This window comes from Lathyrus oleraceus, chromosome 5, assembly GCF_024323335.1.
Source record: "Lathyrus oleraceus cultivar Zhongwan6 chromosome 5, CAAS_Psat_ZW6_1.0, whole genome shotgun sequence".
NCBI lineage: Eukaryota > Viridiplantae > Streptophyta > Magnoliopsida > Fabales > Fabaceae > Lathyrus > Lathyrus oleraceus.
The window spans coordinates 204,432,370-204,451,621 of NC_066583.1; the positions used below are offsets into that span (position 1 = coordinate 204,432,370).

The window sequence follows — 19,252 nt, forward strand, 5'->3', positions numbered from 1 at the left end:
AGTGTGTGTCTTCTTGATTAAAAGTTGTTAAGCAAGATCAAGAATGTGTCTTCTTGATTGAAACTGTGAAGTAAAATCAAGAGTGTGTTATTGAAAAGTGTTTTCTTTTCTCAAGGAATTGTTGTTTAAGATCACAGGTGTGATTGTAAGGAAGTGAGTGGGTTCTCATATCTAAGAGTGCTTAGGTAGAAATTGCACGGGTAGAGATTAGGTGAGAAAGACTGTAACTTGTTGAAGTGTACGGAGAGTCTTTGAATTGATTCTATTTTAGTGAATTTCCTTCCTGGCTTGGTAGCCCCCAGATGTAGGTGAGTTTGACCGAACTGGGTTAACAATTGCTTGTGTCTCTTGCATTACTATTCTCTATCTTTATCCTATTTGCATTACCCAGATATTAGTGTCGTGACATTACCTTCGACATCTCATATCTAATACCAGAATTTCAATTGGTATCAGAGCAGGCATCCTGCTCTGGTTCTGGGTGAGATCTAGGGGCAATACTTTCTGGTACAATGGAGAGAGATGGAGGATCTGTTCACAGGCCACCAATTTTGGATGGATCTAAGTATGACTATTGGAAACCTCGAATGGTAGCTTTCCTAAAAACTCTTGATAACAAGGGTTGGAAGGCTGGGTACATCCTGTTATTACTAAAGAAGGAGAGGCCACAACTGATAAGAAACCTGAAGAACAATGGACCAAGGAGGAGGGTGATCTAGCCCTTGGAAATTCTAAAGCATTGAATGCAATATTCAATGGAGTAGACAAGAATATTTTCAAGTTGGCTAACAAATGTGAAGTGGTTAAAGATGCTTGGGACATTCTTAAGACCACTCATGAAGGCACCTCTAGAGTAAAGATGTCTAGACTACAGCTGCTCACCACCAAGTTTGAAAACTTAAGGATGAAAGAAGATGAAAATATTCATGAATTTCACATGAGTATCCTTGAAATTGCCAATGCCTCTGGAGCTTTGGGAGAGAAGATGTCATATGAAAAGTTAGTAAGGAAAATACTCAGATCACTCCCTAAGAGATTTGCTATGAAAGTAACAGCCATAGAAGAATCTCAAGACATTTCAAATATGAGAGTTGATGAGCTAATTGGATCCCTCCAAACATTTGAGATGGGAATATGTGATGGATCTGAAAAGAAATCCAAGAGCATAGCCTTCATGTCAAACACTGAAGAAGAAGATGAGGAAGGTGGTCAAGATATTGATGAAGATCTGGAAAAAGAGGTAGCAATGCTGGGAAGACAGTTCAACAGACTTATGAAAAAGATTGATGTGAGATCTAATGTCAAGAACATCGCATCTGACATCAGTAAACCCAACAGTTTTGGTAGAAGAACAAGGTTTGAAGAAAAGCCCAAAGAAGTTTAGTGCTATGAGTGTAATGGGTATGGTCATATTAAAACTGAATGTGGGACCTACCTCAAGAAACAAAAGAGGAGTCTTGATGCTTCTTGGTCTGATGGAAGTGAAACAGAAGAAGCTGCAAATCATGTGACTGCATTGACATGAAGATGGGGTTCTGATGAAGAGTCAGGAGATGATGAAGTAACCTTTGAAGAGCTGGCGACTACCTACAAAGAGTTGTGCCACAAAAGTGCAGGAGTGTGCAGACAAGTTGAAACTCAGAGGAAAGTGATTGCTCAGCTGGAAAATGAAAAGGAAGAATATGGGGAAACCATCTCCAAGTTGAAGACTGAAGCAGTACTCTTAAATTCCAAACTAGATGAGAAGACCAAGTATGTAAGAATGCTTAACAATGGATCTGACATCTTAGACAAGATTCTCCAGACTAGTCAAATAACAGGGGACAAATCTGGCATTGGATTCAATGAATCTAAGGCTGAGTGCAGTTACACTGGTTGTAAACCAAAATTCAAACCTAAGTACAGCCATGCTAAAAACAAACCTGAGATGTGACATCATATGTCTCAACATCAGAAGGGAAGACAGCAGAAAGGGAAGCATAAAAAATGGAGATGCCATTACAGTGGAAATTTTGGCCACCTGAAGCCCTTCTGCTATAAGCTATATGGTTATCCTACCCCTGAGCAGACTCAATATCAATCAAGATACAAAACTCATAGGCCTGTCAACAAAAAGCAATGGGTTCCTAGGACAAAGGTTACAAGTCTAATAGCTCACACTTCCTTCAGATTTTCAGCCAAAGAAGATTGGTATTTTGACAGTGGTTGCTCCAGACATATGACTGGAAACAAAAATCTGCTAACTAACCTTCACCCTCATGCCATGAGTTATGTTACCTTTGGTGATGGAGAAAAGGGTGAAATCAAGGGAATGGGTAAGCTGGATTGCCCTGGAGTTCCTGACCTTGACAATGTCCTACTTGTTAAGGGATTAACTGCTAATCTAATAAGCATCAGTCAACTGTGTGATCAAGGTCTGAATGTAAACTTCACTAGAACTGAATGTCTGATTACTAACAAGGAAAATGAAGTAATCATGAAATGAGTTAGGTCCAAAGACAACTGCTACATGTGGAGCTCTCAAGAAACTGGTTACTCTTCAATGTGTACCTTAGCCAAAGAGGAAGAAGTGAAGATATGGCATCAAAGATTGGGCCACCTGCATCTTAAAGGTACGAAAAGGATCATATCTGTTGAAGCTGTTAGAGGAATTCCCAACTTAAAGATTGATGAAGGAAAAATCTGTGGAGAATGTCAGATTGGTAAACAGACAAGGATGTCACACCAGAAGCTCAGACATGACACCACAACCAAAGCTTTGGAACTCCTCCATATGGATTTGATGGGACCCATGCAAGTAGAAAGTCTTGGTGGGAAGAAGTATGCATATGTGGTGGTGGATGATTTCTCTAGATACACTTGGATCAATTTCATAAGAGAAAAATCTGATGTGTTTGAAGTCTTCAAGGAGCTTTGTCTAAAACTACAAAGAGAAAAGGAAAGCCTTGTCATCAAAATTAGAAGTGATCATGGGAAGGAATTTGAGAACAACAAATTTGCTGAATTCTGCTCTTCAGAAGGAATTCATCATGAGTTCTCATCTCCCATTACTCCTCAGCAAAATGGTGTGGTGGAAAGAAAAAATAGAACTCTTCAAGAATCAGCTAGAGCTATGATACATGCTAAGAAGTTGCCCTACCATTTTTGGGATGAAGCCATGAACACAGCCTGTTATGTTCACAACAGAGTGACATTAAAGAAAGGGACTCCCACAACCCTATATGAAGTCTGGAAAGGAAGAAAACCTACAGTCAAATACTTCCATGTATTTGGTAGTAAATGCTATATCTTGGCTGATCGTGAGCAAAGAAGGAAGATGGATCCCAAAAGTGATGAGGGAATATTTTTGGGCTACTCTACAAACAGCAGAGCTTACAGGGTCTTTAATTCCAGAACTAATGTATTGATGGAATCCATTAATGTTGTGGTTGATGATCAACAGACTGATGTCACAAACGATGTCGAGACATCTCTAAATGATTCCCCAGCTGACTTCTCAAACAAAAATAAGGAAAGTGAACCTCCTCAAACTGAACCTGAAGATGACAAACTCAACAAGGGACCCTCTATCAGAATTCAGAAGGATCATCCCAAAGATCTTATCATAGGAGATCCAACTAAAGGAGTCACTACTAGATCAAGGGAAGTGATCTCACATGACTGCTTTGTGTCAAAGATTGAACCCAGGAATGTCAAGGAAGCCTTGACTGGTGATTTCTGGATCAATGCCATGCAGGAGGAATTAGGTCAATTCAAGAGGAATGAAGTATGGGAACTGGTTCCTAGGCCTGATGGAGTAAATGTCATATGTACTAAGTGGGTATATAAGAATAAATCTGATGAACAAGGGGTTGTTACTAAGAACAAAGAAAGATTAGTAGCTCAAGGATATACTCAAGTTGAAGGGGTAGACTTTGATGAAACTTTTGCTCCTGTAGCTCGCCTTGAGTCCATTAGATTATTGCTTGGAGTGACATGTATTCTGAAATTCAAATTGTTCCAAATGGATGTAAAAAGTGCCTTCTTGAATGGTTACTTAAATGAAGAAGTGTATGTTGAACAGCCTAAAGGATTCACAGATCCAAATCTTCCACAACATGTGTACAGATTGAAGAAAGCCCTCTATGGGTTGAAGCAAGCTCCCAGGGCTTGGTATGAGAGACTCACAATGTTCCTCACTAACAATGGATACAGGAAAGGAGGTATTGACAAAACTCTATTTGTGAAGAATGAAGGAAGGAAGCTCATGGTGGCACAAATAAATGTAGATGACATTGTATTTGGTGGGATGTCAGATCAGATGGTTGAACATTTTGTTAGACAAATGCAATCTGAGTTTGAGATGAGCCTTGTTGGAGAACTGACCTACTTTCTTGGGCTACAAGTCAAACAGATGGAAGACTCTATCTTTCTATCTCAAAGCAAGTATGCCAAGAACATTGTGAAGAAGTTTGGCATGGAGAATGCAAGCCATAAAAGGACACCTGCTCCTACACATGTGAAAATCTCCAAAGATGAAAATGGTGTCAGTGTAGATCAAAGTATATACAAAAGCATGATAGGCAGTCTTCTATATCTCACAGCAAGCAGACCTGACATTGCATTTGTTGTTGGTGTTTGTGCTAGATATCAAGCTGAACCAAAATTCAGTCACATAAACCAGGTGAAGAGAATACTGAAATATGTCAATGGCACCAGTGACTATGGGATGTTATATACTCATGGATCTGGATCTATGATGACTGGGTACTGTGATGTTGACTGGGCTAGGAGTGCTGATGATAGGAAGAGCACATCAGGAGGATGTTTCTTCTTAGGGAACAATCTGATATCATGGTTTAGCAAGAAACAGAACTGTGTATCTCTATCCACTGCTGAAGATGAATACATAGCAGCTGGGAGTAGTTGTTCTCAACTGGTTTGGATGAAACAAATATTGTTTGAATACAATGTCACACAAGAAGTCATGACATTATACTGTGATAACCTGAGTGCTATAAATATCTCCAAAAATCCTATTCAGAACAGTAGGACAAAGCACATTGATATTCGGCATCACTTCATTAGAGAACTTGTGGAAGAGAAGATCATAGCGCTGGAGCATGTTACTACTGAGAGGCAATTAGCTGACATATTCACAAAAGCTTTGGATGCCAATCAATTTGAATGTTTAAGAGGGAAGTTGGGGATCTGTATTCATGAGAACCTATAGCAAGCAAAGGAGTTTGTGGTTAATATCCCAGAGGATATTTCTGAGTTTTGCAAGGTGTGCTGTGTTTGAAGACTATTCTGGTGTGGATGTTATGGAAGTTGTTCCCCCTGCTGTTTGGATGCTGAAGTTTTTATTGTTTTATTTGAAAAATGTCTAATTTGTGGCAGTCCTTATTGATGCATGTTTTTAATATTTTGGGCTCTTAATGAGTTTCATGGGTTTGTTCATTATCTCAGCTATCACAGCTGTGTATGATGATGGTTTGTACCTCCTAACAATTATGTTTTAACATTTTAATGTTATGACATCTGTGGTGACATTCTCTGCTAGGCTAATTGACATTTATTTTGTCTAATTGGTCACCTTTGGTCAAAATTTTGACTAAAAAGGGGGAGAAGTGATGTGTTGGAGATGTGGAGCTGTGAAGAGATGTATGTACTGGTATAGCTGAACAGAAGGACAACTATTATTGAAGAGATGTGCTTGTTGTAAAACAGAATGTTGTTCTGTTTACAGATGTCAAAGGGGATGTCTGATGTGGTGGTGCACAGGTGTTGATGTTGAAGCAGATGTTAGAATGACATTCTGATTGTTACAGGTGTTGTGGTTACAGGTGTTGTTATTATCAAAGAAGATATTTGTATGTGGTGCACAGATTTAGGGGGAGAAGAAGTACCCTTGTGCATTTGTGTGTCTTACTAGTTGCATCCAGAACTAGTAATTATGTTTGTGTTGCACAGATTTAGGGGGAGGAGAAGTACCCTTATGCATGTGTGTATTACTCGTAGCTATAGCTAGTAATTGTGTTTGCTTCTGCTGCTATTTAAATTGTTGTTTAATTGCTGATAGTTTTCTTATGGACAAAAAGGACAGATATATGTTTTAGCCAAAATTTGCCAAAGGGGGAGTTTGTTGGTTCTAAGTGTTGGCAGCAATTTTGGTAAAACAAAGAGTGTTCACAAGATGTTATGTGTGATGTCTTAACATAAGATATCCTGTGTACCTGCTGGAGTTCAAGAACATGATCATGCAGGATTGTTCCAGAATGTCATACATAAGGTCATGGCTTCTGATAATTTGTTCTTGCTAGAGTTGAAATGGAAAACATAATTATGCAGGATTGTATCAGGATGTCATACACGATGTCATGACATCTGATGTTTTGTACTTGCTGGAAATTATAAAAGGAATTATGGAATTATGCAGGATTGTTCTAGGATGTCAGACCCGATGTCATGACATCCTGTACACAGAACATTCAGTGTGAATGTCTGGTGTTTTGTGATTGCACAATTAATGGCAATCTATGTATGATTGAAGATCTGATTTACAGGCGCATTCAATCATTGATTACAACCTGATTTACTTATTTTCCAAGGAGATCTAACCAGCTGTCATGAGAAGATTTAATTGGAAAATAGATTTAGGGTTTTCAAGATGTCCAAGCCCAACTGAGAGCTTCTATAAAAAGGGACTTGGAAAACCTGTTTTAACAACACAACCAATATTGATTAAAAGTTGATCAAAGTTGTGAAGCAAGATCAAGTGTGTGTCTTCTTGATTAAAAGTTGTTAAGCAAGATCAAGAGTGTGTCTTCTTGATTGAAACTGTGAAGTAAAATCAAGAGTGTGTTATTGAAAAGTGTTTTCTTTTCTCAAGGAATTGTTGTTTAAGATCATAGGTGTGATTGTAAGGAAGTGAGTGGGTTCTCATATCTAAGAGTGCTTAGGTAGAAATTGCACGGGTAGAGATTAGGTGAGAAAGACTGTAACTTGTTGAAGTGTGCAGAGAGTCTTTGAACTGATTCTATTTTAGTGAATTTCCTTCCTGGCTTGGTAGCCCCCAGATATAGGTGAGTTGGACCGAACTGGGTTAACAATTGCTTGTGTCTCTTGCATTACTATTCTCTATCTTTATCCTGTTTGCATTACCCAGATATTTGTGTCGTGACATTACCTTCGACATCTCATATCTGATACCAAAATTTCAAAATTCCTAAAACCTCATCAAAACACCAAACAAATGGCCATGAGATTTATCATAGGTCAAACAAGGTCAAGGAACCTTGGAGAAAAATTTTCAAAATATTTGGATACTTAAAAGTATTTTTAAACAATTAAAAATATTCACAAAATCAATTAAATTATGAAAAATATTAATAATGATCCAAAAAGTAATTTTAATTCAGAAAATGAAAGAGGAATATATTTAATTGATCACCGGACTGGTTCACTCACAACCATCACCAAAACTAAAAATAAGGTCATGAATTTAAAGTAAAAATGCCTCTGAGCTCGAATCTGGCCTCAATTTATCCTAACTCCAAGTATATTCAGAGATACAAGGAGTTGAAATTTGAGGTGCACGATCTGAGTTGCTTCGATTTGACCTCAAAGCAACTCAATCTTGTTGTCTACATTGGTAGGACTTCATACAACCAAGGATCCAAGAGAATTATGGAGAATTGAGTGAGAATTGAAGAGATGAAAATTTCTGGAAAATACCTTTAATGCAGGTATGTGCTTGATTGATCTTGCTCTTGATTGCTCTTGATCTTGTTCAGGACACTTGAAGGAGTAGAATTGAATGGATGAAAAGCTCAAGACTCTTGGAGTTTCGAATCTCAAAATAGTGAGATCCAAACTCAATTTCCAATGGAAATTATCAAGGTTATCCTTTGAAATGAGAGGGTTTGAATGTGTGGATTCAAAGATGGCGCGCAGGGTCCTCAATTCTGATGCATAGAGCCCATATTTATAGCCAAATGGATTGATATTTGCACACATGAAATGTAATTCCAAATATAGCAATGTACAATGCATGGGTGCATGGGCGTGTACAGGCCCATGAAATCACTTCTTCTGATCCATAATTGAGTACAAGCATTGTTGAGATCATTTTGGAATGCAAGGCAAAGGTGTATGGAAGTTTCAAGTTCAATCTTGCCAAATGACGATCCAATGTTCAAGCCATGTGCATCCTATTCAAATCTTGTCCAAAATGGATGAAATTGGAGTTTTTGGAAAGGTTAGATCAAGCGGAAAAACTTTCATGTTGGACACTTTTTCATTTGAAGTCTGTATCATGATGAATTTTGAGGTGGAAGTTGGGGAAATCAAACATGTCAAAAAAATATCTAAGTATCAAGCCATATGTTCACTTATTCCACCTTGGCTAACTTTTTGTGTGAGCTTCAAATGAGAAAAGTTCCTTCAACAAAGTTGTATCTCTCTCAAAGTACTTTAAAATGGTCACATATTTGACCTCATTTGGATTTAATATGAAGGAGTTATTCATTTTTTAAGTTGAGGAAAATCACTTGTTCAATGGCATTGGTCCAAAACGACCTATAATGTATCCTCATATCCCATGCACATAAAAGTTGAATTTTCTCTTCCTCCAGACATCAAAGTTGAAGTAGACATCTTAAATTTGATTTTGAAACTTGGAAATCTTTCATCTCGTAAAAATTGAGCCAGTTATGATCTTGGGAAGTTGACCTCCAAATTAGGGTTTAGACAAAATGACCTATAATCTTTCACCATAAAAAATGACTTTACAAGAAAAAATAGCTCTTGACCTAAACATGAAAGTTGTTTGTAATGTCATTTAGAGTAACTTTACTCTTGGAATAATTTTCATATGACAAACATTGTTGGAGATAGGGTCTAGGGAACCCAGTTTTGATCAGATGAATTCCTTTGGTCAACCAACATGAACCAACTCGCTAACTTGAAATTCTCTTGACTTTTGGGACCCATGGAAGATCATATATGCATAAGATAATGAAATTTGAAGTATCCCTTGAAAAAATTTGATAAATTTTTGAAGAAGCTTGTTGAAGAAGTTACACAAGATACCCATATGGATTAGGGTGTCCAAGGTAAACCAATTTCAAACTCTTGATGAATTCTTGACCAAAATAACATGTGAAGCTCATAGGGATCCATATATGATGCTTAGAGCCAGAGTAGACCACTTCTTGATTGAGCTCCTTGCAATGAGGGTCTTAAACCCTAGATATGAGCTTGATAGATCAGAGGTGAGCATGTGCCCTACCTACAAAAGAGTTAGTGCATATAAAGACATATTTTTGGTGTTTTGGTTAGTAGAGATGATAAAATACAAATTATGATACAATCACATGGTGCTTGGTGATCTCTCCCAATGCAAACCCAATGAATGAGGGGTAAGGAGGATGCCAAGATGTGATCCCAATGCCAATGCATATGATGAGATAGCATGAGGGATCTTAGGGTCAAAATTGGGGTCTTAAAAGCTCCCTCAGGAGTCATGATATAGAATTTGAGGAAGATGAGCCCCAAAAGAAAAGCAAATATGTGGCTCTGAAGTCTAGATTTAAGAGACGTAAACTAGAGAGGAAGAAAGCTCTCCAAGCTAAAGAAGAAGAAAAAAATGACTCTGAAAAGGATGATTCTGATGATGAAGAAGAGTCATCCCTTCTAACCAGAAGAGTCAGACAACTCTAGAGAAAAATGAATAACAACTTCAGAAGACCAAGACACAAGGGAGATCACTCATAATCAACTTCCAGAGGTAAACCAAACAAAGAGGTAATATGCTATGAATGTAAAGAGCCAGGTCACTATAGAAACGAATGCCCAAAGCTCAGGAAAGACAGTTCCAGAAAATAAGGATTCAAGAAAAATTCCTTTACAACTAAGAAGGGACTCATGGCCACCTGGGATGACTCTGAATCTGATGCCTTAGAATCAGACTCTGAAGAAGAACAGGCAAATGTGGCATTCATGGCTACCACATCTAGAAGCTCATCAGAAAGGGAATCTGATACTAAAGAGGTATTTTCTGATCTTTCTCGTTCTAATCTTGAATCTTGCTTATCTGATTCTCTAACCTCATATCAGAATCTACGACAAAAATTCAAGGCTTTAAAGAAAGTCCTTGAAGGAACCATTGAAGAATGTGACAAGCTTAAGATAAAAGTTTCTGAATTAAAAGACAACATTCTGGTTTTGGAAAGAGAAAAAGAATCTTCAAATAAACAATGTTTAAAACTTGAAGAAGCCTTATATCAAGCCCCACAAACTTCTAACACAATCGTATATAAATATGAAAAAGCATTTCAAAAGTTTCTAAAAAATGGGCTAGAAAGAAGCAGAATGGCTTCTACGATTTATGGAGTCAGTCAAAATAAGAAAAGAGGAATAGGATATGACTCTGATGAAGACGAGCAAATACCTTCTGCAGATGATAAACCTAAATCTCCCTTTTCTTATCACTACACACACGCACAAACACAAAATTTTACTAATGCCAGAAAACCCAAATTTCCAGAAACTCTGGGAGATCTAATCATAGAGGACCCAAAATATTATGGGCACCAAAGGATAAAATAGTCTATGTTGCAGATATCCTATGCATCAGAGTTAAGACACCAGTCATGGTACCTGGACTATGGATGCTCGCGACACATGACGGGAAGAAAGCATATGTTCCAAAGTCTGGAACTTAAAGATGTTGGCTTTGTAGGTTTTGAAGGAAATTAGAAAGGAAGAATCAGAGGCTCCAAAACAATTGGTAATGGATCTCTTCCCTTTATCTCTGATGATCTTTACGTAAAGGATTAATGTAGAACCTGTTATCCAGAAGTCAATTAAGTGATAACGGTTATGATATAATCTTTAATAAAACAACATGCAAAGCAATTAATCAGAATAATGGAACAGTTCTTTTCACTGGCAAGAGGAAAAATAACATTTACAAAATTAATCTTTCAAATCTAAAAGATCAAAATGTAAAATGTTTAATATCTGTAAATGAAGAGCAATGGGTATGGCATAGACGCTTGGGTCACATTAGTATGAGAATGATTTCTCATCTAAATAAACTCGAGTTAGTCAGAGGTCTACCTAAACTGAAGTTTTCTTCATATGCTCTTTGTGAGGCATGCCAGAAAGGAAAATTTTCAAAAACTTCTTTTAAAAAGAAAAATGTTATTTCTACCTCTAAGCCTCTGGAACTCCTTCACATTGACTTGTTTAGACCTATGAAGACAGCTTCAGTCAATGGAAAGAAGTATGGACTGGTCATTGTTGATGATTATAGTCACTGGACATAGTTAAAATTTCTAAAGCACGAGAATGAGCCACACTTTGTATTCACTAGTTTCTGTTCAAAAGTGCAAAATGAATTTGACTATAAAATCATCAGAGAGTGATCATGGTGGCGAATTCGAAAATAAGTTTTTGAAGAAATTTTTGATTCAAATCGAATATCCCATGATTTCTCGCGTCCTAGAACTCCACAACAAAATGGGGTTTTAGAAAGGAAGAATAGGACTCTCCAAGAAATGGCCAGAACCATGATCAATGAAACAAATGTGGGTAAGCACTTTTGTGTTGAAGTAGTAAATATAGCGTGTTATATTCAGAATATAATCTCTGTAAGACCTATTCTGGAGAAAACTCCTTATAACTGTGTAAGGGAAGAAAACTCAACATTTCTTATTTTCATCCATTTGGATGCTCTTGTTTTATCCTTAACACTAAAGAACATCTTAACAAGTTTGATTCAAAAGCATAAAAAGGTATATGTTAGGATACTTAGAGCGCTCTAAGGGCTATAGAGTATACAATACAGAAACTAAAATTGTGGAAGAATCAATACATGTCAGATTTGATGATAAACTTGACTCTGAAAAGTCAAAGCTAGTTGAAAAACTTACAGATCTGGAGATAACTCTTGCAGGTTCTGACAAAAATACTAAAGAATCTGAGAAAGCTGAAAAGAAAAACCCAAAAATAACTGAAATCCCAACTGTACAAAAAATATCAAGAAATCGTTCAACTGTCTCTGAAGAATTGATTCTGGGTAACAAGGATGAACCTATAAGAACAAGGTCTACATTCAAAATATCTGAGGAAACCCCTCTGGGATTAGTGTATTTGATAGAGCCTACATCTTGTGATGAGGCACTTCAAGACAATGAATGGATTCTGGAAATGGAAGAAGAGCTTGATCAATTTGCAAAGAATGACGTCTGGGATCTGGTACCAAAGCCAAAAGGGACCCATGTTATTGGAACCAAATGGGTGTTCATAAACAAACTAAATGAAAAAGGAGAAGTGGTCAGAAATAAAGCACGACTGGTAGCAGAAGGTTACAGTCAACAAGAAGGAATTGACTACAACAAACCATTTGCTCCAGACGCCAGGTTAGAATCTATTTGTTTACTTGTATCATTCGATGTAAATCATTCCATCAAATTATATCAGATGGATGTCAAGAGCGCATTTCTGAATGGTTATATCTCGGAAGAAGTGTATGTACACCAACCTCCAAGTTTTGAAAACTCTCATGATATGTCAGATATACGTTGATATAACATGATTTTATTAGGGGAAAAGTTGACTCTACACTCTTTTGTAAAAACATCATAAATGATCTCATGATATGTCAGATATACGTTGATGATATAATTTCTAGTCCAGCTAACCCTTCTGTTTGTCAAGAATTCTCTGAGTTAATGCAGGAAGAATTTGAAATGAGTTTGATGCAAGAACTAAAATTCTTTATGGGAATTCAAATCAACCAAGCTTTAGAAGCCATACACGTATATCAAAGCACATACATAAAATACATTCTGAAGAAATTTGAAATGTCAGAAAGCAAACCAGCAAAGACTCCCATGCATCCTACCTCCATTCTGGAAAAAGAAGAAGTAGATCAAAAGGTTTGCCAGAAGCTCTATCGTGGTATGATAGGCTCTGTTCTCTATCTGATGGCTACACGGCCATATATTCTCTTCAGCGTTTGTCTATGTGCCAGATTCCAATCAGATCCAAGGGAATCTCATCTAAAAGTAGTTAAGAGAATTCTAAGGTATCTGAAAGGAACACCTAACCTTGGCATGATGTATGAGAAAACATCAGAGTATAGGCTCTATGAATATTATGATGAAGATTATGCCGGAGACAGATTGGAACGAAAAAGCACATCTGGAAACTGTCAATTTATGGGAAACAATCTTATATATTGGGCTAGTAAAAGACAGTCAACCATTGCACTCTCTACTACAGAAGCAGAATATATCTCAGCTTCATTATGCACTACTCAGATGCTCTGGATGAAGAATCAACTAGAAGATCTTCAGATATATGAGAGTAATGTTCCTATATTTTATGATAATATTGCTGCCATATGCTTAAGTAAGAACCCTATTCTGCATTCCATATCAAAGCACATAGAAATAAAACATCATTTTATCAGAGACTATGTTCAGAAAGGGGTAATTTCTTTAAAATTCATAGATACAGACCACCAATGGGCTGATATCGTCATAAAACCCCTTGCTGAAGATAGATTCTCATTCATTTTGAAACATCTGAACATGGAAAATTGCCCAGAATGAGTTAAATGTGTGCTTCTCTGAAATGGCAAAGTAGGCTCAAACCTAACATTTGGCGTCTAAATATGACTCTGATATTTCTACCAGTTAGAAGTTATCTGAATAAGAAATCCTCAAGACCCAATCTCTTGGTATTCCTAAAGATTAGACATATCAACATGTGGCCTCTCTTGCGTCTGACCTTGGATCTTCTACACAACTGTCTAGCACAGAACTTAAGAGACATACTATTGAGATCTCCTCGAGCAGTGTGCAGATTTGTGGGATTAGACATCCATCATTAGCTGTAATAAATCTACCCCTTAGCGTGTCAACTCAATTTTTGTGCCATTATTTAATTACTGTTTAATTTTCCCTTCAAACGGTGTCATTTTGCATGCTAGCCTTGGGTACTTATAATTGCCACAAGCCTCACTTTCACACTTTTCACTCACATCCTACACAAACCCTCTCTCTCAACTTACTCTCAGTCTTCAAGCATTTTTTCAAGTGTTCATCAATCCTTATTCATCTTCTACATGGATTCTCAACAACAGTCAATATACAACTTCTCCCAACAGATGGAATCAAATGAACAACATTCAACCTTTTCCAAGCAAAGGACTACAATAACTACTGTTATTTCCACTCCCATCTACAAAGAATCCCACATCTTGGACCGTCCCCCTCACATTCATCTTGCAACTCCATTCGATAAACTTGAAGTTCTCTGCGAATCGTTGGTAGATTTTGACAATATGAAGAGAAATGGGATTGACCTCGCGGAGGAGATGAAAAAGCAAGGTTGGGAAAACTATTTTCAAAGACTCTATGGTCCAATCTAAACCTATCTAGTCAAAGAATTCTGGAGATTTGCAGATTCATATGACCACTGCATAGTCTCACATGTTCTAGGTACGAAAATGGTGATCACTGGGAACTCCATAGCCAAACTTATGAATATGGAGAAGACAGGGGGAAGAAGAATTTATAACATAAACCCTAGGGCAAAATACATGTCCCAGGAGATTATCCTAACAATCTTCAAACAGAACGTTGAGGGAAACTCGCCCAAGAATAAGGAATTTCATCAGAACCTAAGGGTCTGGCTGAATATGATTCTGGGGACTATTCATCATCGCCCAATATCTAACTCGTCAGACTACATCAACACTGGCCAAAAATGTATCCTCTACTGCCTACACAAAGGGATCAAGCTGAATCTGTCAGCTCTATTGTTCAAAAATCTGAGGGACTCTGGAAGGGACACTAGAAACAACATGAAGCCCAGAACAAATATTCCCCTGGGAAGGCTGATCTCCGATGTTATTATAGAGAGCGGCTTAGTGGATCATCTGATTCGCCATAATCTAATGGAGGATGTGACAGTCGACACCGGAAGGCCTCTGAATTCAAGGAATCTGAAAAGCATGGGAATCATAGAGAAAGTTCTGGTCAAGCCTTCTCTGGACACCTCCTGGGAAGCTCTGAAGGATCAGAGGAAGATACCCAACAACCTCTACCTTTTTTCCAAGATAAACCCCTCAGAAGTCATCACATACTATCTGCAGAATCTAGCAAATCAAGGGGTAGACATCTCTGATTTCCCGGTGGATTGGCTACCTGAACAACCATAAAACTTCATGAAGAAGCAAAGAGAGCCCTCTAAGAAGAAGAAGAAAGCTAAGAGATAAAAGTTAGGAGAACCTTCTGTGCCCAGACCACCAGTGCCTCTGGTCCCCTCCTCCTCTCCAATTAAGTCTCAATCCTCTGACTTTCATACTTTACACTTAAGTCAACTATCTTCTTCCTTACCTCAACCTTCCCCAATCTATACACACTCTGAACCTACAACCTCCACCACAAAGCCCTCTGAAACACCCACGTCTAACCAACCATCACCTCCCCTTCAAAAATCCAATCTCACCACCACAACTCTGCCCATATCTAAAGCCCAACTATTCAACGAACCCATATCACCACCCTCTTCCACTCCCTCATCCCCGCCTTACTATACCATCTCCTCTGATTCTGACCCATCTGACCCTCAATCCCTTACTCTCGCTCAACTCCAGACTCGCGCCCTCTCCTCCCAAAACCCACCTGAACTAGAAACCAATATTCCTTCACCATCTGAACAACCACCAACACCACCCTCTGAACCACACACAAAAACCACCGCTGAAAACCCCATTACTCAACAAATTGAACCTCCCACTAAAACCATCCCCACACCATCAACACCTATATCTCCCATATCTGAACCCGAACCCATCTTTCCCACATTGGAAGAGGCGGTAGCCTTATTTGCTGAGTCTTTAGTGGAGAAGATCAAATCGCTATCTGAAAACTCTAGAATCAATGATGATCCCTCTGCAGTGAGGATTCACTAGAATAGAGTTATTAGATGGATGACATCTGAGGCTTTCAAGCTGAAAGGCCTCTCTGAACAAGTCTGAAACGACTTCATCATAGAAGATGGAGAGAGGTTATAGGATCATCTGGCCAGAGAGGCGGAAGAGAGAGCTCGTAGAAAAGATGAAGAAAATGCTCGTCTAGAAGAAGAAGAACGAGCAAGAGAAGCTTCCGAAAAGGCCGCCGTTGAGACTGATGCTGCTGCTAAAGCTGAAGCCAAAGCCAAGGTTGATGCTGAAGAAGCAGCACGCATAGCTGCGGAAGAAGCTGCCAAGGCTAGGGATGATGCCCTTACTCAGGGGGAGTGTAGGTGTTTAATTGGCTGCATTGTATGGTAAAACACTAGCTGGATTCTAATGTCTTGACTGATGTCATGACATGCTGCGGAGGTGTTTGTGTAACTGCATTGTAGGTTAGAATATCTAGCTGTACTCTGATGTCTTGACTGATGTCATGACATACTTGAGTAGTTTACTGCAGGATTATCTAATACAGGATGTATTGAATGTCAAATTGGATGTTGTGACATTCATCCCTGTCAGCAGATACTGAGGAATAGAACAGTTGGTGTTCTGTTAGAACTCGGTATTTATTTTCAGTCTGGTTATCAAGGAAATACCAGACCTGGCATAAGGCCTACTGTCTGAATGTCAAACTGGATGTTATGACATTCATCATTGACAGCATATACTGAACAATAGACATAGTGGTGTTCTGCTACACTTCAGTATGTTTCTCAGTCTGTTCTTCAAGAGGATAACAGAACTGACTTAAGGCTGAATGTGTAAATGTCAAATTGGATGCTTTGACAATTATTAATGTAAGTTGTTACTGTAGAATGGACAGATTGGTCCTGTACGGTTCAGCAAATTTGTACAGTCTGTTTTTAGGAAAAACAGACTTAGCATATTGTCCTTGATGTCAAGCTGAATGTTGGGACATTCATTCTTGACAGCATATGCTAAATTGTAGGTTGTTTAGTTTTTCTGTTTCAGCATTTTTCTCAGGCTATTCTTCAGGGATTCAACAGCTGAGAGAAAATCCAGGAAACCAACAACCAAGCTACATTTAATGAACCTAACAAATAGCCTATTTGTTAGTAACCTAGATGTGGAATTTAGGGAACTCGCGTGACCTTAAATTCAGGAGAATACAAGTACAAGGCCTAAGTGCTGCAATATAAAAGGAAGTCATTCCTTCATTTAGAACTGGGGATTTTGAGGCGTGAAGATTTAGTGTGTCCATCATACTTCACTGCTGTATTTTTGTGAGTCTTGTATTAGACATATCTTGTAAGCCAAGATATTATCACGTAGATGATTGCATTGGTATAGGGTGTTCATTGAGTTGTAAGTGTTGTGTCACTCTAAGCTTTTAAGTGTGAGTGTTGTGTATCTTGATTAAAGTTGTTAAGCACAATCAAGAGTTGTTTGAAGTGTGACTTCAAAATTATCTTTAATATTGATTAAAGGTAGTAATCACTGAGGTGATTGAGGGGGAGTGAGTAGGAACTCTGATCTTCGTGTAAGATCGAAATTGCATTGGGCAGGTATTAAGTGATAGGGTTAAACAGTTGGTTTAAGGTCTGAATTAATACTACTAATAGTGGATTTCCTCCCTGGCTTGGTAGCCCCCAGACGTAGGTCATGTTGGACTGAACTGGGTAAACAATTGCTCGTGTTATTTACTGCACTTACATTTTTCTGCATAATCCTTGTCTGCGCAGAATTGGATGTCATAACAACCCGTGTGACATCGAAAGTCTGTTGACTAGAATTTCAATTGGCATCAGAGCAGGCACCCTGCCTGTTAAGTTCTGGGTGAAATCTAGGGAAGTTACTTTCTAGTACCATGGACAAGGATGTAGGACACTCAAATAGACCACCCATGCTAGATGGTTCTAACTATGATGATTGGAAGCCTAGTATGATAGCCTTCTTAAGGTCTCTAGATAGCAAAGTCTGGAGAGCTATCAACAAAGGATGGGAACATCCAACGAAGACAGGTGAGGATGGAGTCAGTGTGCAGATCCCTGAAGAAGAATGGGACAAGGAGCAAGAGGCATTAGCCCTTGGAAATTCTAAGGCCTTGAATGCATTGTTCAATGGAATAAGTAAGAACATCTTCAAACTAGTGCACCACTGTGAGCTGGCCAAGGATGTGTGGGATACCCTCAAGGTAACTCATGAAGGCACCTCCAAAGTGAAGATGTCCAAACTTCAGATGCTGACCACCAAGTTTGAAAATCTGAGGATGAAAGAGGATGAGACTATTCATGACTTTCACATGAATATTCTTGAGATTGCAAACACCTCTGGTGGCTTAGGGAAGAAAATGGCTGAAGAGAAACTTGTAAGAAAGATTCTCAGGTCATTACCTAAGAGATTTTCCATGAAGGTCACTGCAATAGAAGAGGCTCAAGATATCTGCAACATGAAGGTGGATGAGCTCATTGGTTCTCTCCAAACCTTTGAAATGGGGATGTGCGAGAATGTTGAAAAGAAGAGCAAAAGCATAGCTTTTGTATCAAATTCTGAAGAGGAGTCAGAAGTAGGATATACTGGAGGTAATGAAAGCATATCAGAAGCCATAGCCATGCTTGGGAGACAGTTCAACAAGTTCGTGAAGAAGATTGATCAAAGAGGTAGACCAAATGTCAAGAACATCCCGTCTGACATAAGGAAAAAATCAACTTCTGAAGAAAAGTTCAACCAAGGCAAGGGAATCCAGTGTCATGGATGTGAGGGTTATGGACACATTCGAGCTGAATGCCCTACCTACCTCAAGATGCAAAAGAAGGGGCTAGATGTCACATGGTCTGAGGGATTTTCTGAGAGTGAATCTGAAGGAGAATCTGTTAAACATGTCACCGCACTAACTAGTGTTTGTGTCACTGATGATGATTCAAGTGCAGATGATCTGACCCTTGATGAACTTGCTACATCATATAAGGAGCTATGTGTCACCAGTGCAGAAGTCCGTGTACAAGGTGAAAAGCAGAAGAAGCGCATCAAGGAGCTGGAAGCTGATAATAAAAAGCAGCTGAAAGTCATAGATGGTCTGAATGGTGAGATATCTGTGTTGACATCTAAGCTAGAGCAGATGACTAAATCCATCAGAATGTTGAATAAAGGAACTGACACCTCGGAAGAGATCCTAAAGGTGGGACATAAGTCTGGAACCATGACTGGTTTAGGCTTTGTGAAAAAATCCTCAGCTGAACTCAAACGCTCAAAGGCTAAAGTTCAGAAATTCAA

General features: G+C 38.5%; 1 protein-coding gene across 1 annotated transcript in view; it reads left to right on the top strand.

Annotated features, from left to right (window-relative positions):
- LOC127079733 (eukaryotic translation initiation factor 4 gamma-like) overlaps positions 1–16,412 on the top strand; it is a 29,612-nt gene extending 13,200 nt beyond the window's left edge. The window contains exons 2-5 of the mRNA XM_051020108.1: positions 11,942–12,243; positions 15,656–15,958; positions 16,076–16,301; positions 16,408–16,412. Coding sequence (XP_050876065.1) covers positions 11,942–12,243; positions 15,656–15,958; positions 16,076–16,301; positions 16,408–16,412 — 836 coding nt within the window. The remainder of the gene's footprint in view (positions 1–11,941; positions 12,244–15,655; positions 15,959–16,075; positions 16,302–16,407) is intronic.
- The last annotated feature ends 2,840 nt before the right edge of the window (positions 16,413–19,252 follow it).